This window comes from Triticum aestivum, chromosome 2A (assembly GCF_018294505.1).
Source record: "Triticum aestivum cultivar Chinese Spring chromosome 2A, IWGSC CS RefSeq v2.1, whole genome shotgun sequence".
Taxonomy (NCBI): Eukaryota; Viridiplantae; Streptophyta; class Magnoliopsida; order Poales; family Poaceae; genus Triticum; species Triticum aestivum.
In genome coordinates this window covers 781,692,014-781,705,434 of record NC_057797.1, presented here as the reverse complement: position 1 = coordinate 781,705,434, position 13,421 = coordinate 781,692,014, and the positions used below count along the sequence as shown (strand labels likewise).

General features: G+C 47.2%; 1 protein-coding gene across 2 annotated transcripts; it reads left to right on the top strand.

Moving 5' to 3' along the window:
- The first annotated feature begins 10,242 nt into the window (after window positions 1-10,242).
- Window positions 10,243-12,873, top strand: LOC123191208 (NAC domain-containing protein 30). 2 transcript variants are annotated; one of them, XM_044604012.1, is made up of 4 exons: window positions 10,243-10,362; window positions 11,457-11,672; window positions 11,814-12,127; window positions 12,226-12,873. In XM_044604012.1, the coding sequence occupies exons 2-4, from the start codon at window positions 11,495-11,497 to the stop codon at window positions 12,637-12,639; spliced, it is 906 nt and encodes a 301-aa protein (XP_044459947.1). In that variant the 5' UTR covers window positions 10,243-10,362; window positions 11,457-11,494; the 3' UTR covers window positions 12,640-12,873. The 2 variants fall into 2 exon arrangements, with proteins under 2 accessions (XP_044459947.1, XP_044459946.1); XM_044604011.1 differs by lacking the exon at window positions 10,243-10,362 and having other exon boundaries at window positions 10,951-11,672; window positions 12,226-12,871.
- The last annotated feature ends 548 nt before the right edge of the window (window positions 12,874-13,421 follow it).

The window sequence follows — 13,421 nt, the reverse complement described above, 5'->3', positions numbered from 1 at the left end:
AATTCAATTCAATATGTTAAAAATACAAATAATATATCAAAAAATTCAGAAAAATAGAACTAATTCATTTCAAAATTCTAAAAATACAAATAATATATCAAAAAATTCAGAGAAGTTCTTCCCGGCCGCCTCTGTCTTCCCACAAGTTCTTCCCGGCCAGTCGTCCCGCCAGTTCTTTCCCGCCTATGTCTTCCCGCCATTTCTTCACGCCTCTATCTTCCCGCGTATCGATGCTCCTTTTATAGGCACGGCGCCGCTTCTGCTTTGTCTTGTTCCTCCGACAGGGCGTCGTGCGCTACCCACGCGTCCTTATCCTGCCGACAGCTTTAGTCACGGTTGCACCCTCCAGCCGGGACTAAAGCTTACCCAAACGTCCTTATCCCACCGACAGTTTTCTTAGATGACCCAAAAACCACATTTAGTCCCGGTTGCACCAACCAGCCGGGACTAAAGGTTAGATGACCAGCTCTGGATTCCTCTTCTTCCCGCTATTTCTTCCCTGTCTTCCCGCCTCTTTCTTCCCGCCACTTTCTTCCCGCCTCCTGTCTTCCCGCTCCCATTTTTCCCGCCATTTCTCACTACATATATGTAGCCCGGCTTGGCCAGCATTATCACATCTCTACAATCTCTCATCACTCTCTCATGGCTTCCACCACACCCACTCTAACCTACCAGCAGGTGGAGGAGCTTTGCGCCTCGAACTACCCTTGTCCACCGGGCTACCGCGTCCCCACCGGCTGGAGCCTAAGCGCCGGCGGCGTGCCGGTCCCTCCCGTCCCTCAGGGTACTACGCGCCGGGCGGCCATCACGAACCACTACTACCTCGACCTCACGCCGGAGCAGCGGATGAATCCCCGCTGGCATCCCGATAACCAGCATACTTGGGACGCGTTCTTCATCAATCGGCGTGAGAGGGCGCTCGCCAGGTATGAGGAGGACGGTCTGCCTCCTGGGAACTTCCACGAGGCCGGCCGTCGGCTATGGTGGTACGGCCGGACTCTGCAGAGCGTCATGGACTACATCACGGCCGGCGATATCCCCCGCCTGCGCTACCCTCAGTTCGAGCCACGAGCGCCGCCCGACGACAGCGACGACAGCAGCGACGACGACGGCGGCAACTTAGAAGGCGACGACTACCAGTACAACGACGGCGGCTATGAAGACTACGAGTATGCATATTATACGCCTAGGCAGGAGTATGACTAAATCACTCCAAATTTCATGTATCATCAGTGGTATCTCGAATCATTCGAAAATGGACACCAAACACATCACGGGTAATATAATTCACATGATCCATTCAACAAAGTTTGGTACAATAAATTATTACACATCATTTCTTCCCTTGTGTCCCTGCTTGCTTACGATTGTGCCGTATTCATGGAGCATCCTCATCATTTAACTTAATGCTTGGGTCGGTGTTCACTTTGAAGGGCGGAATTTCAGCAAACATATTATAATCTTCTGACATGTCTGTCTTGTCCTCCACTCCCACGATGTTTCTTTTCCCTGAAAGAACAATGTGGCGCTTTGGATCATCGCATGATGTACTGATCGTTTTCTTATCTTTCCGTTTCCTCGGTTTGCTACTCATGTCCTTCACATAGAAAACCTGAGCGACATCTTTCGCTAGGACGAATGGTTCGTCAAGGTAACCAAGATTGTTGAAATCCACCATTGTCATTCCGTATTGCTGGTCCACCTTTACCCCACCTCCTGTTAGCTTGAACCATTTGCACCGGAACAAAGGGACCTTAAAGGAGGGTCCATAGTCAAGTTCCCATATCTCCTCTATGTAACCATAATATGTGACCTTTTGCCCATTCTCGGTTGCTGCATCAAAGCGGACACCACTGTTTTCGTTGGTGCTCTTTTTATCTTGGGCGATCGTGTAAAATGTATTCCCATTTATCTCGTACCCTTGGAAAGTCGTTATAGTCGAAGATGGTGTCTTGGCCAACATGTACAGCTGATCTACAACATCATTGTCATTCATTAAATGTTTTCTCAACCAACTGCCGAAAGTCTCCATGTGGGCCTTCCTAATCCAGGATTCAGGCTTCCCCGGGTTGTCCGAGCGTAAAATATTCTTGTGTTTCTCAAAGTACGGAGCCACCAAGCTGGAATTGGTCAGTACAGTGTGGTGTGCTTCAGTCAGAGAATGGCCGTCCATACATATCGTTGATTTCCTTCCGATCGTGCCTTTTCCACTTAGTCTCCCCTCGTGCCGCAATCGAGGAAGACCAATCGGCTTAAGGTCAGGAACAAAGTCAACACAAAACTCAATTACCTCCTCATTTCCATAGCCCTTGGCGATGCTTCCTTCTGGCCTAGCACGGTTACGAACATATTTCTTTAATACTCCCATGAACCTCTCGAAGGGGAACATATTGTGTAGAAATATAGGACTGAGAATGAAAATCTCTTCGACTAGGTGAACCAGGAGGTGCGTCATAATATTGAAGAAGGATGGCGGGAACACCAACTCGAAACTGACAAGACATTGGATCACATCGTTCTGTAACCGTGGTAGAACTTCTGGATTGATTACCTTCTGAGAGATTGCATTGAGGAATGCACATAGCTTCACAATGGCTACTCGAACATTTTCCGGCAGGAGCCCCCTCAAAGCAATCGGAAGCAATTGCGTCATAATCACGTGGCAGTCGTGAGACTTCAGGTTTTGGAACTTTTTCTCCGCCATGTTTATTATTCCCTTTATATTGGACGAGAATCCAGACGGGACCTTCATACTGCTCAGGCATTCAAAAAAGATGACCTTCTCTTCTTTGGTCAGAGCGTAGCTGGCACGACCTTGAAACCATTCCGGATGCCGGTCATCAGGGTCTTTCAAACGTTGCTGGTCCTGCCGTGCTTCCTTTGTATCATTTGTCTTCCCATACACGCCCAAGAAGCTTAGGAGGTTCACGCAAATATTCTTCGTAACGTGCATCACGTCGATTGCAGAGCGGACTTCTAGGACTTTCCAATATTCTAGCTCCCAGAATATAGATTTCTTCTTCCACATGGCTGCGTGCCCGTCAGCTCCCTTCGGAACTGATTGTCCGCCAGGACCCTTTCCAAAGATGACTTTCAAATCCTTGACCATATCAAATACCTCAGCACAAGTGCGTTCCGCAGGCTTCGGCCGGTGATCTGCCTTGCCGTTGTAATGCTTGCCTTTCTTTCTTACTGGATGAATTTTCGGAAGAAATCGACGATGCCCAAGGTACACGTTCTTCTTACAATTTGGCAAATGTACACTTTCAGTCTCATGTAAGCAGTGCGTGCATGCATTATATCCCTTATTTGACAGTCCCGAAAGGTTACTAAGAGCAGGCCAATCGTTGATGGTTACGAAAAGCAACACTCGTAGGTCAAATTCCTCTTCTTTGTGCTCATCCCACACACGGACACCAGGTCTGCCCCACAGCTGTAAAAGTTCATCAACTAATGGCCTTAGGTACACATCGATGTCGTTGCCGGGTTGCTTCGGACCTTGGATGAGCATTGGCATCATAATGAACTTTCGCTTCATGCACAACCAAGGAGGAAGGTTGTAGATGCATAGAGTCACGGGCCAGGTGCTATGGCTGGAGCTCTGCTCGCCAAAAGGATTCATGCCATCTGTACTTAGACCAAATCTTATGTTCCTTGCGTCAGCTGCAAAATCTTTGAACTCTCTATCGATCTTTCTCCATTGCGTTCCATCTGCGGTGTGTCTCAACTCCCCGTCCGACTTACGGTCCTCTTTGTGCCATCGCAACAACTTGGCATGCTCTTTGTTCCTGAACAGACGTTTCAACCGTGGTATTATAGGAGCATACCACATCACCTTGGCGGGAACCCTCTTCCTGGGTTTCTCGCCCTCAACATCGTCACCAGGGTCATCGCCTCTGATCTTATAACGCAATGCAGTGCATACCGGGCATTCATTCAAATTCTCGTATTCACCGCGGTAGAGGATGCAGTCGTTGATGCATGCATGTATCTTCAGAACCTCTAAACCTAGAGGGCAGACAACCTTCTTTGCTTCGTACGTACTGGCGGGCAACTCGTTATTCTTTGGAAACATATTCTTCAACATTTTCAGCAAGTTTTCAAATGCCGAGTCAGCTACACCTGCCTGTGCCTTCCATTTCAGCAAATCCAGTGTCAGCCCAGCTTTTTCAGACCATCATCGCATCCGGGGTACAACGACTTTTTGTGATCCTCTAACATGCGATCCAAATTCTCCCTCTCCTTTTCAGTTTCGCAGCGTCTCCGTGCATCAGTAATGGTCCGACCAAGATCATCAACGGTCTCATCACGTGCCTCTTCTTCACCTTCACCTTCCCCTTCACCTTCCCCTTCACCTTCAGCATCCTCCATGAAAGTATCACCGAAATGAGCAAGGTAGCTTTCATCGATGAAATCATCCCCTTCTTCATCTTCTTCCATTATAACCCCTCTTTCTCCATGCTTGATCCAACAATTATAGCTTGGCATGAAACCGTGCCGAAGCAGGTGCAGGTGAACTTCTCTTGAGGAAGAGTAACCCTTCTGAATCTTACAGTCAACACATGGACAGATAACAAAACCCTTCTGCTTGTTCGCATTAGCCACTACGAGGAAATCTTTCAAACCCGTAGTGAACTCGCGGGAGAGTCGGTTACCGTACATCCATTGCCGATTCATCTGCATTATTATAATATAAAATATATAATTAACCATCATGCATTTGTTAAACTAACTAGCTATAAACAATAGAAATTAAACAAGGAACAACACACATGCATATTTTATCAATGACACACATGCATGAAAGGTTCAAGTTGCTAACCGCGATCGAGGAGGAAAAAATAAATGAGGAACCTCAAGTGTGGCTCCAACACTTCATATCATGTTTGTTTCACGCTCTTGGGGCATTTCATCAAACACCTTGTGTGCATAAGAGGAACCAAAAGCAAACCTACACCCCCTTGTGAAGCTTGCGAAGAGAAGTGGCACCAAATGGCTAAGTGAGTGTGCTGAACTGGTATATATAGGGGAGGAGCTTTAGTCGCGGTTGGCCTGGCCAACCGCGACTAAAGGCCTTTGGGCACCTTTAGTCGCGGTTGGCCTGGCCAACCGCGACTAAAGCCCCTCACGTGCACCAGCTGGCCACCGAGCGCCCTGGGCCCAGGCCTTTGGTCGCGGTTCGTCTGCCGAACCGCGACTAAAGACTTCATTAGTCGCGGTTCCTACAGTTTCGCGACTAATGGGGCTGGACGGAAGCCTCTTTTTCTACCAGTGGGTCATTTCCATCCCGGGCCTCGCTGGCGTCCTTGCGCCTTGCTGTGCACGCCCCATTGTCCGTCTTCAGGCCCGGAGCTACGTGTAGAAAATCGACTGACTTATATCGCAAGTTCAGTTGCCTGGCAAGCGATGACTTGACGCAAAGGAATGATTATACAGTGGCGGCGATCACATCACATGTAGCCGTTGAGATTGTGGAAAAGTGGTGGTGACAACACATGGGTGATTTCGATGGTGGTGCTACTCGAGCACCTGGTCTTGAGCTTCGGGGTGAAATCCTAGGTCAACTGAGAGTGGTTATGCCTGGCAATGGTGATGTTTTTTTCACGTCATTACCTTGTTGAAGGCAGTGCTCGAATATACTCGGACTGCTTCTTCAGGGTGAAAACCTAGATTCTGACTTTATGGTTGGATCCGGTGATGGCGACACTTGAGTGTCTCTCTCTTCCTAAAGGCGTTGCTGTTGAAGAACCTCGTTGTCCATGTGCTGTCATGAGATAGTTGGTGCGGATATGGTTGTTGTTGTAGTTTGTCGATCGCAAATCAGATCGCTTTGGTTTTTTTTTCCTCGCCTACGCATAGCTTTGGTCTTATATGACTTTGCTACTTGTGGGCGTGTTTTTTTGCATGCGTGTGAGTTGGTGTTGGCTGTGTGCATCCTAACTATGCAGAGGTCGGGTATATGCTCATTGTTTTACGTATCTTCATGATGCTTTATTTTGATACAATAAAATTCACCCTTTATCGATAAAAATTTGCCTGGCAAGCAGCAAAATCGTTGTTAATTTATTCATCATCCAATACTATTCTCTATCTGGTGGTGCCTATCCAGTATTACTATTGGTTAGATTATGAATGGATGGCGGCATGAGAGATTAACTAATCTGATAGGCTTGAACTTTCTCCGTCTAATCTATGCATAAGATACGAAGCATGCCGCGACATGTCCTGATCAATAGATCGAAATGGGCGGCCACGGGCATGCAAATGCCATGATGTGCTCAATCTTGGCAAGTAAATCCGAGATTGAGTACAAGCATTGCATTCACCAAGCCAGACAGCGACAACTCACAACTTCTACCGCCAAATATACGGTACAGTACAGTGCGTATGTAGTATATATTCCTAGTGCTGTATAAAGACAGTGGGACAGGACCTAAAAAAAAGATAGTGGGACAGGATGGAGAGGCAATGATTGGCTGCGCACTGCTCGAGGATGATTCGCTCGCCGGTGGCAGGCCCACAAGTAAGTCCCACCGATTTTCCACAAGGAATATATATTTGTATTTTCTTATTTCCTTCTTGTATCTGCATCCAGACCAAAGTGAGCTTGAGCTAGGCCTAGGCAAACGTGTGTTGCAAGCAGGGAAGATAGTAAGTCATTCTTGCACAACAATATAAAGGGCGGCGGTAAAGCTAGCTAGCGAGTTGATCAGCTGATAGAGACTGATGTAGAGCGACACACATCCGAAATATGCTACTCCATGGATTTATGAGTGGGGGTGGTCGCTAATTAGCTAGCTTAAAGACCATGACTCTTCTCCTTCTTCTTCTTAGCCGACCAATTCGACAGCCACCACCGCCCCCTGGCTAGCCGTGTAGCCACCCCCATGCGCAATCCTGGCCTGCTCTCTATGTGTGTCTCTAACCTATCATTGTCAGGGAAAAATCGACTGGTGGCTGTGACCAGCTAGGGATATGCATGCTCCCAATCGAGTGCTTTATGGGTTATATAAATAAGGCCCCGGTCAGGTTTACGAAGCTACCAACCTCATTCTTCTTGAGCTCTTTTACAGTAGCCCGGTACTCTCAAACCACACCCAGGAGTATCATGCAGATCTGGCCGTCTACACAGAGGGGCAAGGAAGTCATTTTCCCATAGCCACATAGGGGGCGGTTTTGACGTTTGCACGCGCAGGCAGCGCAGCATGCTCGATACGTGAGAAAAAAGACCAGCACGCTCGTTCTAAATCCCATTTCATTTCTGTGGTGGCGACGTGACCCTCGCCATACGGCCCATGCAGCATCGACGTGCCGCCGGCCGACACCCCCGACCGGCGCCCGACGTGCAACCGTCTGACATCCTTGGCCGGCGTGGAGATTACGGCCGTCCGACATCCCCGCGCGCCGCCGTGCCGCCGTCCGAGACCACCGCATGCCACTCTCATGTTGCCGTCCAGATCGACTTTCTTCGATCATGTCGCCTGAGTCCTGCCCTGTCTGCCGTCGCCGTCCCTCCAGATAGGCCGCCGCCGGAGGTGGAGATGACTAGACGAGGGGGCTGCAGGCTACGACTGGATTACGGCAAACTGATTAGATTAGGCCCCTCATTTCCAGCCGAGAGAAAACCAAAAGAGAAAAAAAAATACTGAAATGCCTCTCACGAGAAAATCATAAACAGAGATTAAGGGAAATCATAACCAGCCGGGGTTACCTTTTTTGACAGCTAGGATTATCCTTTTCTATACTACTTATAAAAGAGCAAACATTATTTTCTCTAAGTGCACTCCACAAAACGTACACGAATACATTACCACCGTATGATTAGTCCCACTAAACTCAATCTAACGGCTAGCCTTAACCTAATTTGTTCTCGGTGTGCACTTAGCAATTTACATTGACTGACCGTACTCCACCGTGGGGGAAAATATGAAAGTTCACGTCCGGTCAATTAGGAAACTATAATCACGGACACTCCTATTAAGAAACTAATCACGGGCGAATCTAATTATTAGGAAACCAATCACAAATGCATCTTATTATTAGAAAACTAATCACGGGCACATCCATTATTAGGAAAATAATCACGCGCGCATCCTATTAGGAAATTAATCATGGACGCATCTAATTATTAGGAAACTAATCACAAACACTTCATATTAGATAACTAATCATGAACGCATCTAATTATTAGGAAACTAATCGCGAGCGCATCCTATCGTCTCAGGAATCGCGATCGCGAGTCGCCTGCCGTCACCAGCCCACCACCCATGCGAGCCACAGTGGGAGACGCGCGAGGGGGAGTTGTGGCTTCCTCCGAACACACACACATGTCGTCGCCGCTTTGTCTTCTGCCTGGAGGCCAGGTCACTTTTCTACTGACTGCAACGACTTCGTTCACGTCCTGACATGTTCTCCGGGAACCATCGGCATCCGTGTTGACTTCAGCTCCGTCCACAATACCCACGCTAACAACCACCCACCGCAGACGCCCTTCAAGTGGGGGCAACGCGGAGTATCCTGGACGAGTATAAGCGGGCCAAAAAATCGAGTGGGGGCGCCCCGGTGCATGGAGGGCGTCGCCTCAAAGCTGGACGACTGATTCACCTGCGTCGACAACGCCGCCCAGCTGGTGAGAGGACATGGTCGCCGCGGCCGCTCGCAGGCCTGAACGACGGAGATGCTTGCCTTCACGCAAACGTGCCGCACGCACACACTAATTAGATAAGCACAGAGTGTTGTTTTCTTACTGTCATCGCTACCTCGCCGGTGGTGACACATCTAGAAGTACACGAACTAGAGATGATGCAATGAGAAAGAGAGGCGCGCTGGAGCACACACAGTTGGGTTTCATACAACCAATCCCTTCTTTATTACATGGCCAACTCACGACTACATAGTGAACTCATAGACAAATTCACTGAACCAAGACCTTACTTGCAGTCATGAACTTACGTGAAAAAACCCAGAAGTTTGCGTAAGTTTTAGTGAAAAAAAATAAAGTTCGCATAAGTTTTACTAAAAAACCCTAAAGTTTGCATAAGTATATTTGTTTATCTAGCAGATACATTGCAATTGTAATTTTACATGAGCATTTTCATACCGTCCCTATCTACAGTTGAGTTAACATGTTTTCCTGACAAAAAACTTGGACCACATACAAGAGAAACAAAAAATGCATGTTGATTATGACGATGACGAATGTAGGATATTTTGTGGTCATGGTAAATTCCCATATCATTTATTTTATTTCATTATTGCACTCTACATTACATATTACGCACGACCACTTTGGTAGAGGTGACGAGTTCACATCATACAGAGAGACCAACCATGTTTCTCCGAATATCTTGAATCATGATCCTTATGACTTCATCTCTCCTACTTATAAGAAGTACATTTTTTCATTTGACTATTTCCTAACTTGAGAGGTAAGGTATGTTTTATCCACTAGAATTGCTAAAATTGGAAGCATGTCTGCAGTTTTTTTCTTTCTAAACCAGCATTTGTTGGCCTTTTTTGCCACTGTTATTCTTACAAGTGGTAGCCTACGCATGTTGAAGACCATTTTCAAATTATTTATCTTCATATCATTATTACTACAAACTGAGAGGATATTTGTTATATTGTCAAAATTTTAGAATGTTGAGCCCTTAAAGAAATGTGTAGTACTCAAGTAACTGTTCCAAGTTTTCGTATTAATACTTTTGTCTCGTAATAATAATTCTTGACTGGAGTTTGTTGGCACTGAAACGGCTCCTTAGCTTGTCCTAAGTGACATTTTTATGTGTGATTATACTTGCATAAATGTGTGCATATGGAAAATCATGATGAATCTTCTAAATAATTTTGAGTTTTATACATTAGGAACACTGGGTGGTCTTTTAATACAGGAGATATGTTGATTAAGAAGAAACGATATTTCAAATTGTTTGTACGAGTAGGGAATAAAATATTGTGTATTTTATAGGGAAAATTCAAATTTATGAATAAATTGTCTTGTATTAAGTTTAGCATAGTGTGTTAATCCAAATAGGCGCGTGTTACATGTGCAAACTTATTAGTTTAAATAAACGTGCGTTGCACGTGCACACTTACTAGTACCCCTGAAATGGAGGTACTCCATCTGTTTCCAGGTTGGTACTCCGTGGGACTGGCTCTGGAGTACCAAATCGCACAGATCGTTGGATTAAGGGAAATGAACGGTGCCTATTCATTTCGGGGTACAGTAAAGGAGCTCTTCTTAGAAGGAATACTGCAATTGCAATTGATACAGCGCCTCATCTCACTCTCTACTGCATATCATAGAGCAGGCAGCCAGCTCTTTTCAAGCTCTCTTGGTGTTCTCTTCAATCGGCTAATTTGGTGAGTCCCCACACCTATGATATGGTTGTATTTGTCCCAATTTACTTTGCTAGTAAATTAATTTGTTTGGTCGACGGCCACTGCGTTCTGCATCTACAACCTAGCTAGCTGTAGTGATGAGTCATGGCTGATCGACGAGCCCCGCTTCTTTTAGTGCAGTGTGGTACCACCAGCTAGGTAGTACTTGCATTTGCATATAGCTCTACCATGCAAAGTGGCCTCATATTCCACCAGATTCCTGCTGGTACTCCTCATAGTACGCACCTAGTGTTGAGTCTGCAACTATATTCCTGCTTGATCGTTCCAGTCGAGTTGTGTCTGAAATTCGTCCCCACAAGACTGTACGCAAATGCCTGTAGTTCAGTCCTCTAGTCCACCACAAAATTGACAACAGACCCAATCTTCTCTCTCTAACCGTAGTGTTGGTACGCGTCCGGTACCAGTAGGCCGGTGCAGAAAAATGATGGAAAATACACGGAGACAGGAGGAGAGTCTAATCCTGAAGTGCACTCAAAGTCAAAGATACATGCTGGCTTTTGCATTCATGCCCCTAAAAGCTTCACTCTCACAGCTGCTACACCCAGCGTGCACTGCAGGTCCTTTTCATCCCGCCTTCTATCTTCTTCCATTCACACTTTCTGCAAGCTAGCTAGAGTACCGGCCCACATTCCATGCCATCAAGTGCTTGCAATCGGCCTAGATTACAATTGTACTTTGCCCTTAGAAAATGGATCCAGGACATGATTGCAGTGCACTTATAGTAGATAGATAGACAGATTTGGTGTGGGCTATATAGAGTTATAGACTGCTAGAGCTAGCCGGATTACAATATAAATAGCAGTTCATATGAGCGTGCGCATATACATACATGTGCTCTGCTCTGCTTGCTGTCAAGAGTCTGTGCTCATCTCTAGCTATCTATAAAGATCCTTTTCACCTTCTTTGGTCCACACGCATACAACATATATACACGATCGGTCGATCGGTGGACCAGTTAGCACCATTGTTTCCCCTCTGTGAAGATCAGCTGTGGCCTCCACACATGCATCTACTAGTAGTAAGTTGAAAAGGTTGTGCTCTTGATTTCATTTCAGAAGACATCGAGCTAGCTTGCTACCAGGCAGAAAGGTAGATGCTAGTAATGGAGCATCAGCAGGAGGAGTCGTGTGTTCCCCCGGGGTTCAGGTTCCACCCCACAGAGGAGGAGCTGGTGGGGTACTACCTGGCCAGGAAGGTGGCCGCCCAAACGATTGACCTCGACATCATCCAGGAGGTCGATCTCTACCGCATCGAGCCATGGGACCTCCAAGGTACTACTCATCTGAATTTTGTCAGTCCCTTTTGTAATTTTTACCCCCTCTGTTCCAAAATACATGTGGTGGTTCTGGTACATAGTGTTCTAGTGAGGTGGTGATTCAAATTGAGAATTACAACAATAATGGATGGTGCAGACAGGTGCGTCGGCGGCAAGGGAGGACGGGGAGCGCGTCAGGTAGCGGAGGACGAGCAGTCATCGTCAGAGTGGTACTTCTTCAGCTTCAAGGACCGCAAGTATCCGAGCGGCACGCGCACCAACCGCGCCACGGCGGCCGGGTTCTGGAAAGCCACCGGCAGGGACAAGCCGGTGACGTCGTCCAGGAGCCGGGGCGTCATCGGCATGAGGAAGACGCTCGTCTTCTACCAGGGCCGCGCCCCCAATGGTAGGAAGACCGATTGGATCATCCACGAGTATCGCCTCCAGACAAGCGAGCACGCACCCACACAGGTTTTCCTTTAGTTCCTCTTCTTCCTCCTCCTGCCACACCTCTTCTTCTACTTCTTGAGAATTTGGCGTTGATGATGATCATGGTGATGATGATGCAGGAGGAAGGTTGGGTGGTGTGCCGGGCGTTCCAGAAGCCCACCCCGAACCAGAGGCCGTCCTACATCTTCCCTGCATACGCCGACGCGCGGCCGTGGCTGCACATCCAAGGCGGCGGTGACCTCCATTACCTGCAGAGCGGCACTGGTGCGGCCGGCGGCCTCGGCTTCCCGAGCCAGGACGTCAATTACTCCTCCGAGGACCTGCTGGACTCCAAGCAGAGTCTCTTCGGCAATATCCCGCAGCTCATCGAGAGCCCGCCGGCGACTGCCCTTCTAGGCTGCGGCGACGATGCCGTCCTCCAGCAGCAGGGACAGGGACAGGCGGCGGCCGGCATCGACTGGAACTTCCTGGACAGCTTGCTGTCCACGTCACAGCTCCACGTCACAGCGTCACATCTGCACCTAGAGCAATGAAGTAGATCCAGTTAGCTGACATACCGTAGCAGCATCGATTTCATTGTATACATGATTTCGTAGTAGATGATGTCCGGGACACTTGGTTGCCACTTGTACCTAGCTAGACTAGTCTGTTCCACTTACTGAATCTATGTGCTTCACTGTAGACTACTCTGTTTCACTTTGTAAATTTTAGGGACAGTTGATTTATCGTACGCATGATTTGCTAATAGTAGTCCACTACTGCGGAGTACAGGCATTATAGAGCCCAGATTAGTGTTTGTGTTGCACCTGATGGACACTCATGAACCTAGCATCGTAGTGTGGGTTCTAGTTTACAGCACGCAGACATAGCACTCTGTTTCACTCACTGAATTTGTTGAACAGCTGATCATCATCACTCATGAGTGTACGTATATGTTTCACTCAATGGAGAATCTTTCATTTGACAATAGGCATGAATTTTTTTTGGTTGATTTGTCTGGGCCGTGCACGAACGGTTAATTAAATGCATGATGTGCCCACGGGGATTAGTTAACATCAATCTAGCACGATGGTGAGTTGATTAATTGAGTTTCCCTGTCGATCCTCTTTTCCTATGTAATTTAATTTTACGCGTCATGATATTTTATGTTTGAGTCATAATTAATTCGACATGTAGACAGATAGATGGGTCTCCTACTCGCCATCGAGTACACATCGATTATCTATCGATAGTCAACAAAGTGACAGAGACTTGCACTGCAAGATAAGTATGCATCTTGAGTGCATATATACTGTTGCTTGTGGCCGCTGTATAA

Coding starts and splice junctions, on each gene's coding strand:
- LOC123191208 (XM_044604012.1), top strand. CDS start 11,495: ATGCTAGTAATGGAGCATCAGCAGGAGGAGTCGTGTGTTCCCCCGGGG. Junction 11,673..11,813: donor CGAGCCATGGGACCTCCAAG/GTACTACTCATC, acceptor TGGATGGTGCAG/ACAGGTGCGTCGGCGGCAAG. Junction 12,128..12,225: donor GCGAGCACGCACCCACACAG/GTTTTCCTTTAG, acceptor ATGATGATGCAG/GAGGAAGGTTGGGTGGTGTG.